Source organism: Emys orbicularis, chromosome 3, assembly GCF_028017835.1.
Source record: "Emys orbicularis isolate rEmyOrb1 chromosome 3, rEmyOrb1.hap1, whole genome shotgun sequence".
Taxonomy (NCBI): Eukaryota; Metazoa; Chordata; order Testudines; family Emydidae; genus Emys; species Emys orbicularis.
In genome coordinates this window covers 180061686-180077218 of record NC_088685.1, presented here as the reverse complement: position 1 = coordinate 180077218, position 15533 = coordinate 180061686, and the positions used below count along the sequence as shown (strand labels likewise).

Here is a 15533-nt window from a genome sequence, read left to right as displayed (position 1 = left end):
GGCTCCCACTGGTCACAGTTCGCCGCTCCAGGCCAATGGGGGCTGCGGGAAGGGCGGCCAGCTCGTCCCTCGGCCTGCGCCACTTCCCGCTGCTCCCATTGGCCTGGGATGGCAAACCGCGGCCAGAGGGAGCCGCGATCGGCCGAACCTGCGGACGCGGCAGGTAAACAAACCGGCCCGGCCCGCCAGGGGCTTTCCCTGAACAAGCAGCGGACAGGCTTTGAGAACCACTGTGTTAGAGCACTTAATTATATATACATGATGTAGGCAGTGAAACCCACGGCATACATTCTCTCCATAGGTAACCCTGTTTTAAGAGAGCAGTTTAAAAATAATTCCAAGATTTCTAGAGTAACTTTGATCTTCAAAGCCCATCGCTACTAGGCTGCAGTTTTTGTTATCTTTTTGCTGGTCCTTTGAAGGTCTGCTTAAGACAGGCTGCACTGTAATTAGGGGCCTGATTTTACAATGCTGAACACCAACTGTGAGGCTCTGAGCACCTCTCAGTATAGGGCCATAACTTGGGAAAATGATGTCTACCATCAAGTTCTTCATGTGACAACACTTACGTTAAAGCTGCTATGTTTTTATAGGACTAATTCATGATATTCAGTGTTTAATTTATTTTGATGGATTATTTGGCAGAATGTATCTTTGCCTATTGCTGCTGATGAAGACAGTAAAGATGGACTGAAACTTTTACAGCCTAAAGAAGACGGAGACCCCAAACCAAAAACTAGAACTAAAAAGCCAAAAATGCCTCGGGGAACAAAAATAAATGTTAGTCAAGGAAAGATGAATAACCTAGATAGTGATGAAATACCCTCAACAAGTGCGCCTTTGATGGAAAATGAAGTAAAGCAGGAGAAATATGAAGAAGATTTTACATTTGATGAACCCCCTTTAAAAAGGATAAAATTGACAACATGTCCTCAAGGAAAACCAGTAAAACATCCTGGAAGCACCAAGCACCAAGAGGAATTAGAAATGAACTGGGACATTGTGCAGGTATGACATCTCTTCCATTTCTTTATAGCAGTCCACTAAAGCTCTACTGTAGCTTACAGAAATAGGACTAACTTGGGCTCTGGTACACATTCGTGATCCTTATTAACTTCAAAAGAGCTGTTGACACATTCCAGGAAGTAACATGGTACTCTTAAATAAATAGTGCTTGAGTTACTTTATTTACTACAGTTTGTTCTTAGCCTGAACATAGGCCATGACAAGATACACAGATGAAAGTTATAGTTCACTATAAAATGCCTCTGAATAACAAGTTTTACAAATTTCCATTCAGATATCATTCTGACATTTATGACTTGTAGACAAACTTTGAATTAAAGATTGTTTAGTGACTTACAGAACAATCTCACTTTCTTCCTCTTTATCACCATTAGAGCTTGAGGGAGTTGCAATTCAAAGACTGTAGCACCCTGCAGCTATGGAAATCTTGAAAATTTAGGATTTTTTTTTTTTGCTGACTTCATAGTAATTTATAGAATGTAAGTTTTAAGTACGATAAATAAATGATGGCCCATTTGTTTTGGAGATAGACTTCAGCATATATGTCAGCCAGAATGGAACCTTCATCCAGATAGACTTAAAACAATAATGTCAAATAGTGAGAGGACATCTTCATGCATCTCAGTAGAATATTAACTTTGAAGCCTAATCATGACCATTTAAATGCAGATGTTGTAGAAATAGCCAGTTAATGCCCTTGTTCTACGAGGCTAGATGTAGCTATGGAACACTAGGACATGACTGGAATAGGGCAGCACATTGTAGCATACTCATGCTACTGTACTGTACAGCTTGCTACTACATTAAAAATATTAGACTAGATTATCAGAATTCTCTCCCTGACTTCCTTGAAATTCTGCTGACTTCTAAAGGGAAGAAATTCCTTCAAATATTGTTGGCAAACTCCTTGAAATTCTCCCATGTCCTTGTTTATTATCTAAGCCTGTGTGTGCATTATGCTGTTGGTTATAACTAGGTACTCAGTAAGGTACATAAGATATTTTATGTAGCCTCAAATGTGTTACTATTAATGTGATTTGTATTATCACAGGTGAGCATGTGTGTGTTGTATAGTCATACAGAGTAAAATTTTCAGAGGCTTCTAAGTCACTTAGGTGTTGTCTACACATACAAGTTGTGCCACTTTAACTATACCAGGATAGTTAAAGCGATGCAAACCACTGAAGGGTAGATGCAGTTATACTGGCATAAAGGGGAGTTATCCCAGAAGAGCTTATTCCCATATACTGAGTCCACACTAGGGATTGTACTGGTATAACTATATCAATAGAAAATTCTACCCCTAACTGAATTAGTATATCAGTACAAAATCTGTGTGTAGATCAGGGCTTAGGGTATTTTGAAAATTCTGCCTGTATTTAATTATTGAGGCCAGGTCTACACTACCGCGGTAGTTCGACAGCTGGCAATCGAACTTCCGGGTTCGATTTATCGCGTCTGGTCTGGACGCGATACATCGATCCCGGAAGCGCTCGCCGTCGACTGCGGTAGTCCAGCTCGGCGAGAGGAGTACCGCGGAGTCGACGGGGAGCCTGCCTGCCGCGTGTGGACCGCGTCTGAACCGCGGTAAGTTCGAACTAAGGTATGTCGACTTCAGCTACGTTATTCACGTAGCTGAAGTTGCGTACCTTAGTTCGAATTTGGGGGTTAGTGTAGACCAGGCCTGAGACTTCAGTAAAATGAGCTTGATGGCATCATCTTGGTTCCCAGTGGACAAAAGTCTGCATTTTTTTTTTAAATATAGGGTTCTGCAATGCCATTCTCCTCCCCCCCCAAAAAACAACCTACTGCAGCTATTTTTAATAATTGGGTGGGGTTTTTGAAGTGATTATTCTGCTAGAAAATTGGCCTAATTATGAAAATTGCATATTTTGGTTAGGATTGATGGCATTCTCCCCTCAGTTCAGTTTTAGTGCTTGTGAAAGGCCCTGGAGACTGAAGTCTTCTGTTTATCCACAGAGGAGCTGTAGCACTGACAGAGGAAGTATAATCTTCCCCATACCACTGTATCAGTGTACCTTAACCACCCACATGGCTGAGGATATTCCAGGGTACGTTCAGCCCTTGGTTTCTACTAAGACTGATAGCAAAGGTGCCTATAATATGATGGTGGTTTTTGCGATATTGACCCTTGTGTGTTAGAGCCTGAGATTATCAAAGTCACATCACACATGGAGCAGTCTTTAATAATGACTTTCTGGTCACCACTAACCTCGTATAACAGGATTGTGGCCACCCAGAGCTTCATGTTCATGTCCCCGCCACAGTGGCCACTTTATTTCATGGTCATCATATGCCAGAACTCATTCTTTTTTCTTAATAAGTACAAATTCAAGTTCAAGGTACCTGTAGCAGTATTATAGTTTATGACACATGCTTTGGCAAGCCTGGCATTCCATCCAGCAGAGGGCAGTATTGTGCACAAAACAGTACTCTATACTGGCTGGATATGAAACTGAAGTGAAGACACAAAGCCAATTTACCAGCTTTAAAAATAGTTACTTATATTTTCTTGTGGCAGGTCCTGTCAGAAAGAACAAATATTGAACCATGGGTGTGTGCAAACATAATTTGCCTTTTCCGTGATGAAAACACAATTCCATTCATTGCCCGGTATCGAAAAGAGCTTGTCAATAATCTGGAAGCTGACGCCTTGCGAGAAGTACAGCAAACGCTGGAAGAACTACGGTAAGTAATCTAGTGGGGGAGTGAATGTGTGTGTGTGTGAAGGAAAGGAGTTAAACGATGACCTGCTGCCAGGTCTGTGTTCCTTGTGTGCTTGGTTACAATTTGGAACTCTGTGTATGGTGTCTAAAAGAGCAATAGTATAATTCCCAGTAGAATATGTTGTGAAGGTGGTAAGTATGCATCAGTAATGCAAGGGGGGAAAATCCCGACTAGAATGTTCCCATTTAAAAAAAAGAACACAAATATCTTAAAGCCAAAATACTCAAAGCATATACTTGATGCTCCCCTGTCTTTCACTTTCTTTAAGAAGAAGAAAGAGAGTTAGGGTTACTAATTGCTCAGTGAGGAGTTATTTCAAATATGTTTTGTGATTTAGAGGCCCCTGAATTATGTAGCCCTGAATCAGAAATAAGCTTCACCCCTTGCATTGATATCTGAACATCTGGAAAAGAAGCCCAGGGCTCCTTTTTGATAGCAGCAAGAGTCGGTCCAGCAGCTTCTAGTGTAGGGTAAGGTGAGTAGCACGTGGTACCTTGGCGTTCGTAGTGGGCATGGAAGGCAGCCCCAAAATATTACTGTGATGAGGGAACCAGGCCAGGAGCCAGTAACCCATGCACACACTTAGCGGAGACAGAGCAAGTGAGTGCAAGGAGCAAGCTGCTATACTTATAAGTAGGTAAGGAGGACAGGGAATCATTCCCCTTCTTCCCCCAGTGCACAGGCACACAGTCTCTCTGGGCCTTTGGAGACACAACAACCCTTTCCAAATAATATAGTTGGGGAGTGGGAAGCACTTATTTGGCCAAGCAGAGCAAGCTGCCGCTGAAGCAGCCCACAGCTCTCCGTTAGTTCAGACTCCACCGCAGAGGCAATCAAGGCTGCCACAGTTCCTCCTTGATGCAGTCGTTAGTGTGTCTTTAAAATATGTTTGATGTGCTCTAGGTGGGCAGGGAACAGATGTAAAGGTTCTATGTGCTGAGATCTCCCCCTTCCAGTCCTGGCCATTGTTGGAGTAGGGGATCCCCCCAGATAGGGGATAATGCCTGGGACAGGAAACGGAGTTTTGGGGGGGCACGCAGGATTGTGTGCCACTGTCCTCCACTGACAGACCAACTCAAGTGTTTTGTAATGATTTCACTTACTAGTGGCTGCTGGACCCTATGACGTCCCTAATACTCTCTGCTACTATAGAGACAGATCCTGAGTGGTGCTGAGCATCTGCAGCTCCCGTTGACTTGAGCAAGAGTTCCAGGTGCTCATCACCCTGGATTTAGCTCATAGGTACTTAATATAAATTCTTATTTAGATGAAGTGTCAGAGTTGCTGCACTTGGATCACAGGGTGGCAGTGTTACAAGGAACATCAAAGCATAAAACACTTAGCTTGACACCCTTTGCTTGATTTCTAGATTCCCTCCCTCCCAACTATTGCAAGCTTTGTTGATTGTTGAACAAATATTAAAATGGGAGAGAAATTATTAGGATTTCTACAGCATTTGTCAGAGTGGGTTCCTTGAGGCTGATATATGGTGTAGTCTTCCATGGCTTCTGAGGCCAAACACACTGCCACAACAACATGCTGTCATGAGACCCAGTGGGTTGGACCACATTTAGTGATAATCTTTTTAATCTGATTTGAAATGTGATTATTTATTAACATAAAACCCATGTATTGTAGTACTGTTGCAAAGAAGACACATGCAACAATACAGAAGATAAAGAAAGAAGGAAAGCTATCGGGAGGTCTATTAACAGCCTTATTAAACTGCAAAACTTTGGATGAATTGGACCATGTGGTTAGTGTCTCTTTTTTAAATATGTTTGTAACATTTTATCTTGTACAATTAAAGAAGATGTAATGAAAAATGGTAGCTGTGACTAGTGCTGTGAGAATAACTGATTTTTGGTTCACTGGCCATTCTGGAAAATGGGGAAAAAATAGTTTAGGATTGAACAAAACATTTTGTTGAGTTTTTTGAGCTTTTTTATATTTTGTAAATAAGCTGAAGCACATTTTGAAATAAAGTCATTTTTAATCTAAAAATTGAAACCTTTCATTTAGAAGATGCCAAGACAAAATGTTTTGATTTTGGTGGGGTATTTTTGACTGAAACAATTTGGTGAATTTGACACAAATTTGCCAATGTTCTGGTATGTTGCCTAGCTTAGATATGGCAGAAATGTTGATCTCTGCCTTTTTAAATAACAATACATTTTACAACTACTTTCCCCCCCCACAGTCTGCACCATATAAAACTGGAAGTAAAGGCACCAAAGCCCAAAGGGCCAAACAACTGGGATTAGAACCTGCTGCCATATCTCTCATTGAAAACCCAGTAGAACTCAGTCTGTTTTCTTACATTAAGCCTAATGTCAAAGGTAAGTACTCAGTTCTTGTATGCGGTAATGGGAATTAGAACATACCTTGAATAAAAAACAGCTTTATTTATTAGTTGTCCATATACTATTGAAATTTAATATGAGAATATCTTACATTGCTTAGAGACTTCAGCGATAGATGCAGTAGAAAAAGCCAAGTTGAAAATCACAGTCATCTATTGTCTAAAAAAAATTCTGGAAAATCTGAGAAGGAAAGCTGGAGAAATGAGAACCTGCTACACGGACTGTGTCATGAGGAAATATAGGGTGAATTTCACTACAGCACAGAGGGCCTGTCTAAGGTTCCATCCCCACTTACACCCTTGACACGAGACTTATAGTTCAGTGTTATAAAGGGACTTGTGCAGGCATCCTGCACTGAGGCAAATTTCATCCACCAAGGCACATCCTAAAAATGTCTGTATTTGGTGGTTGGGAGTGAGTGGGAGCCCTTTAAGTGCTGGGTGGGTGTTGATGGTGCTGGAGAGAAGGCAGTCTGGTATCGGAATGGGTGCTCTAACTACTACTTGTATCACATTTAAATTCTGCAGAACTGATTCTGTCTTTGAAAATGCGATTATTTGTAGGGGGCAATTTCTGACAATAAACCACCAGGATTGTTGGAGACTGTTCCATAGTGTTAGGCTAGTAAAGCTCTTCTTTTCCACGTCACCTTTTTTTACAATGCATATGCTGAAACTGCTTGTTGATACTGACTCTTACTCATCTCACATTATAAACAGTAATCAAAATATAAAGATTAACTAAAATGGTAAAGTTAAATTTGTCCAAATTTAGCATTGTGAATCAATTGGCAAAATTTATGATTGATTAAGTATCACATTTTAGAGTGCTGCAATATTTCATAAAGCAATATGTTGCAAGCATTGCTGTGTGCTATACTGCTAGATAATTGATTGTGCTGGGAGAGTGCCAGAGCCAAAGGGAAGTATTTGTAATGAAAGTTGAGATGAATTATCAGGAGTACCAATGCTTGCATTCAAAAGGGACTGTCAGTTATTGGAGTAGCATGTATCATTGTCATTTTTAATATTTGGAATGAATAAACCCTTTTCAATATTCTGCTAGAAATAGAGAATCAGAGCTTGCATTTATATTATGCCTTTCATCCTAAAGACCATGAGGCACTTTACAAACGACATACAGATAGGAATCAGGTATCAGGGGTGAAAGCCAGGTTGACAGCCTGCATGCAGTATGAGAGGAGAATAAATTTTGTTTGATCTCACAGGAGTGAGCTCCTAGTCATGCAGAAAAGGTCCCATGGGACTCTGGCTTATGGCTTTTAATTTCTCAGTTGGAATTTTTAGAATGTTCCTACTAATATGTTATGTATCAAAAAAGAACAAACTCTGAATTAAAAATATGTTGTTTAGGTTGCAAAGTCAAGCATTCAAAAATTATGAAATGCCAGAATTTAGGCTGTCTGCAGTCTTCATTCTGCTCCTTTGTGCATATGCATTATAATATAATTGTTAATTACATGATCACAGTTTTTAACACAGGACCCCTTCCTCCAGCAGTGCACTGGCTAGGTGGTGCTCACTCAATGGGTAGCTCTTCAATCTTTCTCTTATCCTCACCATCCAATGTGCAGATGTATCCTTCATTTACTGCACCCCATCCAAATTCTGCACTGGATACGGAATTATTCATTTCCTCACATGCTTTTCTGTGGTGCCAGTCACTGTAGTGTCTGAGCACCTCACAAACACGAATGAATGTTTAATAGGAAAGACTTGCATCTTTTTACAAATGGGAAACTGATACACAGAGATTAAGGGCAAAGTTTACCACTATTTTGATTTGCTCAATAACTTGCTGCTTGTTCTGTTAATTTAGATAGAATAAAAGAACCCAAAGAGTCAAAGGTGTGTTAACATGACACTGAAACTGTCCAACATTAAACAGTTTTAAACAAGATTTGGGGTTTTGTATACAGAAACCTCAGCATGCTTATTACCATGGTAAACACACCATTAAGAATTCTTTTAACCTTTTATTAAAGATACAGAAAAAGAAGGAAAAATGATTAAACCATTTAAAATTTAATGTATTAAGTAAGGCTTTTATTTGAACAGTATCTCTTATTCCCTTTTGCTTTAGCTGTAGAGAGTCTTTAAAGGAACTCCCCCATGCCCACCCGCCCTTGTTTGATTGTCTTCTCAATGGTAATAACTGTGCTTTTGGAGAAGAGAGAAGTTAGTTGAGATGGGCTGGAGCTATCGTTGGTGGTGTTGCTAAAGTCCAGTTCTGTTTTCTAGAAAACAAGACAAACACATACACAAGGGAAAAGAAGAGAACAGCAAAGATAAAAAAAATGCAGCTACTGTCTTGGTGTTGACTTTCACTTGCAACCTCACTGCTGAAAAACAAAGGCACCGCACACAGGTCTTTTCAGTCACTCTGCAACCTGGTAAACTTGTATTAGCATCAGGCTGTTTAGGACATTGCATTTAGCTGCCTTTCTGGTCACAGGCTTACAGCAGTGTTGCAAAATAAACAGTCTTGGCCAGCCAAGTCAGACTGCTATTAGAAGGCAAAGGAGAAGGAGAGGGCAAAAGTGTATGATATGTTGGGGAAGAGTCAACACAGCTCTTGTAAAGGGAAGTCATGACTCACCAATCTACTAGAATTCTTTGAGTGAGTCAACAAACCTGCGGACAAGGGTGATCCAATGGATCTAGTGTACTTGGGCTTTCAGAAAGCCTTTGACAAAATCTTTCCTTGAAGGCTCCTAAACAAACTAAGCAGTCAAGGGAGAAGAGGGAAGGACCTCTCGTGGATCAGTAACTAGTTAAAAGACAGGAAACAAAGGTTAGAAATAAATGGTCAGTTTTCAGAATGGAGAGAGGTAAATAGCAGTGTCCCTCTGGTATCTGTACTGGGACCAGTACATAATAATAAATGATCTGGAAAAAGGGTTAAAGAGTGAGGTGGCAAAATTTGCAGATGTTACAAAATTACTCAAGATGTCCAAAGCAGATTACAAAGAATTAGAAAGGGATCTCCCGAAACTAGGTGACTGGATAACAAAATGGCAAATGAAATTCAGTGTTGCCCATTGGAAAACATAATCCCAGCTATACATGCAAAATGATGGGGTCTAAATTAGTTGTTACCATTCAAGAAAGAGATCTTGGAGTCCTCATGGATAGTTCGCTGAACAGAATAACAGAATATTAACTAACAGAATATTAGGAACAATTAGGAAAGGGATAGATAATAAAACAAGAAATACCATAATGCGACTATATAAATCCATGGTACACCCACACCTTGAATACTGCATCCAGTTCTGGTCACCCCATCTCAAAAAAGATATATTAGAAATGGAAAAGGTACAGGGAACCTTAGACCTTAGTCGATCCTGTGCTTTGCTGCACATTGGGCTACCCACATTTGTCATCTTTGCCTGTAAACTGCCCTTCTCGCCAAATCTTCCCATTTCATTTGGAGGTGCTTGATGTTGTTCAGAACTCTTTGTTTCCATGTTATTCGCGGTCTTCCTCTCTTCTTGCATTTTCTGGCTTCCATTCAAGGGCAGTATTTGGTAAGCGTTCTTTTTCCATTCTCAGCACATATTCTTCCTTTTTAACCGCTTTAAACTTCAATTTGATGTTTGCTTTCAGCAAATAGTGATCGCTCCCTATATCTGCTCCTCTGAATACTCTTGTGTCTAACACTGATGTTTTCCACCTGTGACTAACACATATATAGTCGATCTCATTTTGTATACGGCCATCTGGTGAAATCCATGGTTTTTTGTGTTTATTTTTATGTTGGAAGAAGGAATTGCAGATGCTAAGATTGTTTTTGGCACAAAATTCGAGAAGTCTTATGCCATTGTCTGTCGTTGCTCCAGTTGTATGTGGGCTGATGACTATTTCCCAACCTCCTCTTTCATTTCTGATCTGAACATTAAAATCTCCCATAACCAGGACAAGATTGTGGTCTGGTATTTCTTTCATTACATCGTTCAATTCTGTATATAATCTCTGTTTGTCCTCTTCATCTGCATTGTTTGTTGGAGCACATGCCTAGACTATGGTGCACTTAATGTGCCGAGAGTGGACTCTAGCTGCCAGTAGCTTATCTGATATTGGTTGCCAATTCATATGTGATTTCTTTGCAGCGCTATTCATGATGATTCCTACATCTCTCTCATGTTTGGTTCCACCTGAATATAACATTGTTTTTTCTCCAGATGTTATCATACCTTGATCTTTTCCTCTAGCTTCACAAAGTCCTAGGATGTCAATTTTATATTGATCCATCTCTTTGATTACCTGTGCTAATTTTCCTGCACTATTTAGAGTTCGTACATTCCACGTAGCTATGGATGTACTCTTTTTGGCCTTCAGAATTTGGACCATCGAGTGGGTGACTTCCTGATGGATTTGATCATCCACTGTCATGCACATCTGAACGCTTTCCAGCCTCCTCAGGCCTTGATTTTTGGTTTATGTGAGTAGTCTCTGTAGCTAGACCTTTTTTTTTTTTATGTGACAGGAAACTGCCCCATCGACCAACCCTCCTCCTATTTGATCCGGACTTGGGACCGGCACTGGTGGAGTTCGTACAGGGAAGGGCAACAAAAATGATTAAGGATATGGAACAGCTTAATGTATGAGGAAAGATTAAAGAGATGGGGACTATTCAGCTTGGAAAAGAGGCGACTAAGGGGGGAAATGATGGAGGTCTATCAAATCATGAATGGTGTGGAGAAAGAGAATAAGGAAGTGTTATTTACTCCTTCACATAACACAAGAACCAGGAGTTACCCAATGAAATTAATAGGCAGCAGGTTTAAAACAAACAGAAGGAAGTATTTCTTCACACAATGCACAGTCAGCCTATGGAACTCATTGCCAGGGGATGTTGTGAAGGCCAAAACTATAACTGGGTTCAAAAAGAATTAGGTAAGTTTATGGAGGATAGGTCCATCAATGACTATTGTAGCCAAGATGGTCAGGGATGCAACCCCATGCTCTGGTGTCTGAAAGCCTCTGACTACAGATGCTTGGACTGGATCACGGGATGGATCACTTGATGATTGCCCTGTTCTGTTCATTGCCTTTGAAGCATGTGGCATTGGCCGCTGTTGGAAGACAAGATACTGGGCTAGATGGACCATAGGTCTGATCCAGTATGTCCATTCTTATGTTCTTATGGATGGGAAGGAGAAGAAATAAGGTAGGGAAGGAAATTAACAGATTTGGAGGTGTGGGATGAGAGGTTTCCCTTCTCAGGTGGTGGTTGGGATTTAGCAGAAGCCAATGGAGGTGGCAGTGTCATCTGGTTTCCTCCCTCTGGTCCAGTCTGGCCAGAATATGCCTTTGGATCAGGATGAAGAAGGTACAGAGTCCCGGAAGACAGTGGGGGTGGCAACCACGATGGTGAAGCAGGCTCCTTCCACTTTTTCAGTCAGCTAGCATCACAGTAGCCTGCTCCCTTGTTGTCTGTCTTTTATTATGTATCCCAAAAAGCAGTGATGTATGGAACAACCCATCCTCTCATTACTTTGTCCACCAATTAGGCCTAATTTCTGAAACACCAATTTTGATTGGTTGATTTCCAGTCTCTCTCTGTTCTTGTTTACCAGGCATGATCTTAGCACAGTCCTTGAATTATATCAGTAGGCCCTTTCGTTTGGACTAATTTGGTCTTTGTCTTCCTTTTGCACCTTTTCCTGTTGACTTTGATTGTTCTAGTTATTTATTTTATGTATTTTTCTCACTTTTCACAGCTGAGCTTACAATTATGGTAAATTTATAGGCCCAGTTATTCCAACTTGCCCAATTTGAGAAACCTAGGTTTTTCATAGTATGAAGCATTTTTATAGCTTTCTGTATGTTCAGAGCCCTGTACAGATGTTAAGAGATTGAATACCTATTTTACATGTGAAGAAACTTAGGGCTTGTCTACACTACTGGCTGGATCGACGGGCAGCGATCGATCCAGCGGGGGTCGATTTATTGTGTCTAGTATAGACGGGAGAGCATCTCCTGTTGACACTGTCTTCACTGCGGTAAGTAGATCTAAGTACGTTGACTTCAGCTACATTATTTCCTCCCCCAGCCCCTCGGTAGTGTAGACCAGCCCTGAAACAGATTTTCACAAGGCTACACGTTGTCCCTGGAGAGCCAGGATTAGAAGGTGGAATCTTCTGGTTCCTCCAGGCCACACTGCCTTACTGTCAGAGATGCTGAGCACTCACAGCTTCTACTGTCTTCAGGACTGCAAGTGCCCATCACTTCTTAAAATGAGACCTCATGTCAAGTTGGGCATTCAAAAAATGAAGGACATACAATTATGTCTGGACTGGACAAAATTTTGGTTTAGTAAACTTGACCAGTATCATATAGAAAATTTGGCAGAGCCAGGGATAAAACAGAGTTCCTCTGCTCATGTGGACCTCCTTTAACCAGAAGACAAATTATGCCTCAGTCTTCATGTGCCTTTCAGTTCTCATTCGCTAAGCACCTGAGGCAGGGATTCTATAGGAAAAAGTAGCATTCAATCATATTATGAAAGACTAGGCCATAGTGCATATGCACAAGTGCGTAGAATTAAGATTGCTTTGGCAGCCTTAGTTCTGGTATTTCCAAATTTGGAGTGCTTGACCTTAACATTCTTTGAAGCTTTTTTCTGCGTAACTTTCTATTTTAAAAAGAAAAAAAGGCAAGAACAAATTCTATAATGCGTAACTGTGGTGCCTCATCCCATGCACCAGCAGCAGAATTTGAATCCTAAAATTTCAGCACTGCAGCACAGACTTTTAGCATTTGAAGTAAAGGATTAACTATAATAACTTGGTTGCACGATTAGGCTGTTACCTTTGTGGAGGGTGTAACTCTCTGGAACAGTTCTTTATGTATATGTAAATAGTCTGTTTTACAATCAGCAGACTTAAGCACATAGATTTGGCAGATTCTTTTGAGAAGTAAAAGCAGCAAAGAGTCCTGTGGCACCTTATAGACTAACAGACGTATTGGAGCATGAGCTTTCGTGGGTGAATACCCACTTTGTCGGATGCATGTTTTGAGAAGTAGTGCAGCTAAATGGTGTTAAACTTGAGTGTGCAGTATTGAAGATATGAGTTTGATTGCTCTCAGTGGGATATGAAGCCTTGCAGTGTTGTGAGGGACACAATTGGTTTAACAGGTGAGTCTAGAATTCATGAAGTATATCAGAAGCAGGAAACCTGCAAAACAATTGGTGGGTCTGCTGGATTATCAGGGATTAAAAGGAGCAGTTAAGGAAGATAAAGACATTGCTGAGATGTGAAATTATTTCTTTACATCACTCTTCACCTCTGAGAATGTCGAGGGGATTTCTAACCTGGACGTGCTCCTTTCTGGTAACAAAGAGGAGGTACTCTGAGTCTGAGGTGTCAGAAAAAGAGCTCTTAGGAGTAAACTGATAATTTACAAAGCAAATTAGTCACCAGGTCATAAGGTACGTCTAAGACTGTGGCTCTCAAACTTTTTTACTGGTGACCCCTTTCACATAGCAAGCCTCTGAGTGTGACCCCCCTTATAAATTAAAAACGTTTTTTTATATATTTAACACCATTATAAATGATGGAGGCAAAGCGGGATTTGGGGTGGAGGTTGACAGCTCGCGATCCCCCATGTAATAACCTCGTAACTCCCTGAGGGGTCCCGACCCCCAGTTTGAGAACCCCTGGTCTAAGAGTTCTGAAGAAGCTGAATGAAATGGCTGAGCTACTAAGAAATATATTGCAATCTCTCATTTAAAAACAGCTCGTGTTCCACACAACTGGAATATAGCAAACATTTTTGTACCTATACTTTAAAAAAAAAGGGCTATAGGAGTAATCCTTGGAATAACAGACCCTCTAAGAGTTACATCTGTACTGAGCAAAATGGTTGAAATCATTAAAAACAGAACAAAAAAGCATCTGGAAGATCAGGCAGCCTCAATACAGGGATCACAATGTGCTCCCCCTGTAATACTGAAGTTTATAGCATTTTATGGAAATGTACTCAGGATTGCAACAATGTAAGCTTTTAAAAAGTGACATACTCGGTAGGTAGTGGGAGCGTGTGATTCTCTATTTTGCTTACTTATCTTGCGTGAACTCTCTTAATCTGTGTCCAAATATCTAACTTTATTATTTTTATTATTTCTAATGTATAATAAATGTGAAACCCAAGCAAGTACTTTTAGAATAAGGTATAGATGTTTGATATCCATCTCTCAATTACCATTGCTTTGATTTACAGTAACATAATTAATAAGCTGTACTTTTAGAATCTAATATTAATTTGAGATGTTTTGGAAGGAATGGCCAGATGATATTTGCTAATTCCATCAATTTGGTTTCTTTATGGCAACACTCCAGATTATTCCAGTAGCTTGGATTTATTTCCTTTCCGCTTGTATGTATTTAGGGATATGTTTTATTACTGATGTGATTACTTAGTTATGTTCTGGTTTTTAGATTCTTTATAATAATTAGCAGTATGTTTTCATTTAAGGACTTACAACCATTCAGGAAGTAGAGGCTGGAGTGCAACACATCCTTGCTGACATGTTTGCTAAAGATAAGGATACACTGGATTTCATTAGGATACTGTAAGTTTCAAAGTTTCATAGTCATTCACTTATTTTGCAGGTTATATGGCCAAATTCTGTCTTTTTGTGTTTGGCAGAGAACTTGCCCCACACAAATGCTAGGAAAGAAGTATTATTGGCTATCCCTCTCTCTGCATACACACAGTCCTTAGTTCTGTGCCTGGCAAATTTATTCAGGACCAGAATAGGAGAAATCTGTTGTGATCAGGACAGGATATTTAATCCCTCAAAGCCTGGATTTAGAATGTCTCTCAGCAGCTTCATTCACAATAGTCCTGCGAGGAGGAGGGATAGCTCAGTGGTTTGAGCATTGGCCTGCTAAACCCAGGGTTGTGAGTTCAATCCTTGAAGGGGCCACTTAGGGATCTGGGGCAAAATCAGTACTTGGTCCTGCTAGTGAAGGCAGGGGGCTGGACTCAATGACCTTTCAAGGTCCCTTCCAGTTCTATGAGATAGGTATATCTCCATATATTATTATTATTATTTTATTATTATTAATTGTTCTCCTCAGAGTTTTAGGGGGATTGAAAATTGGAAGGAAATTTTTCCATCCCTTGCGGCTTCCTCACACTGCAGTTTTTCAAGTGCTTACCAGTAAATTGTGCGCATACAGATTAGACCCTCAGGGCCAACCTGAGACCTAATGTAACCCTTTTACTTCACTTGCACCCACTTAGGCCAGGGCTGGATGCAGCCTTTAAAGGTTAATGGCTAATTTTCTGTGGTTTAATTCTTAAAGCATAGAATCAGTATAATTAAAACAGTGTGAAAATAATAGTCTCCTGCTTTAATATA

The 15533-nt window shown here is 40.4% G+C and overlaps 1 protein-coding gene across 1 annotated transcript in view; it reads left to right on the top strand.

The window, feature by feature from the left end:
- SRBD1 (S1 RNA binding domain 1) overlaps window positions 1-15533 on the top strand; it is a 247442-nt gene that overhangs the window by 35400 nt on the left and 196509 nt on the right. The window contains exons 6-10 of the mRNA XM_065401220.1: window positions 646-1008; window positions 3569-3735; window positions 5413-5530; window positions 5975-6113; window positions 14642-14738. Of these exons, the coding sequence (XP_065257292.1) occupies window positions 646-1008; window positions 3569-3735; window positions 5413-5530; window positions 5975-6113; window positions 14642-14738 (884 nt within the window). The remainder of the gene's footprint in view (window positions 1-645; window positions 1009-3568; window positions 3736-5412; window positions 5531-5974; window positions 6114-14641; window positions 14739-15533) is intronic.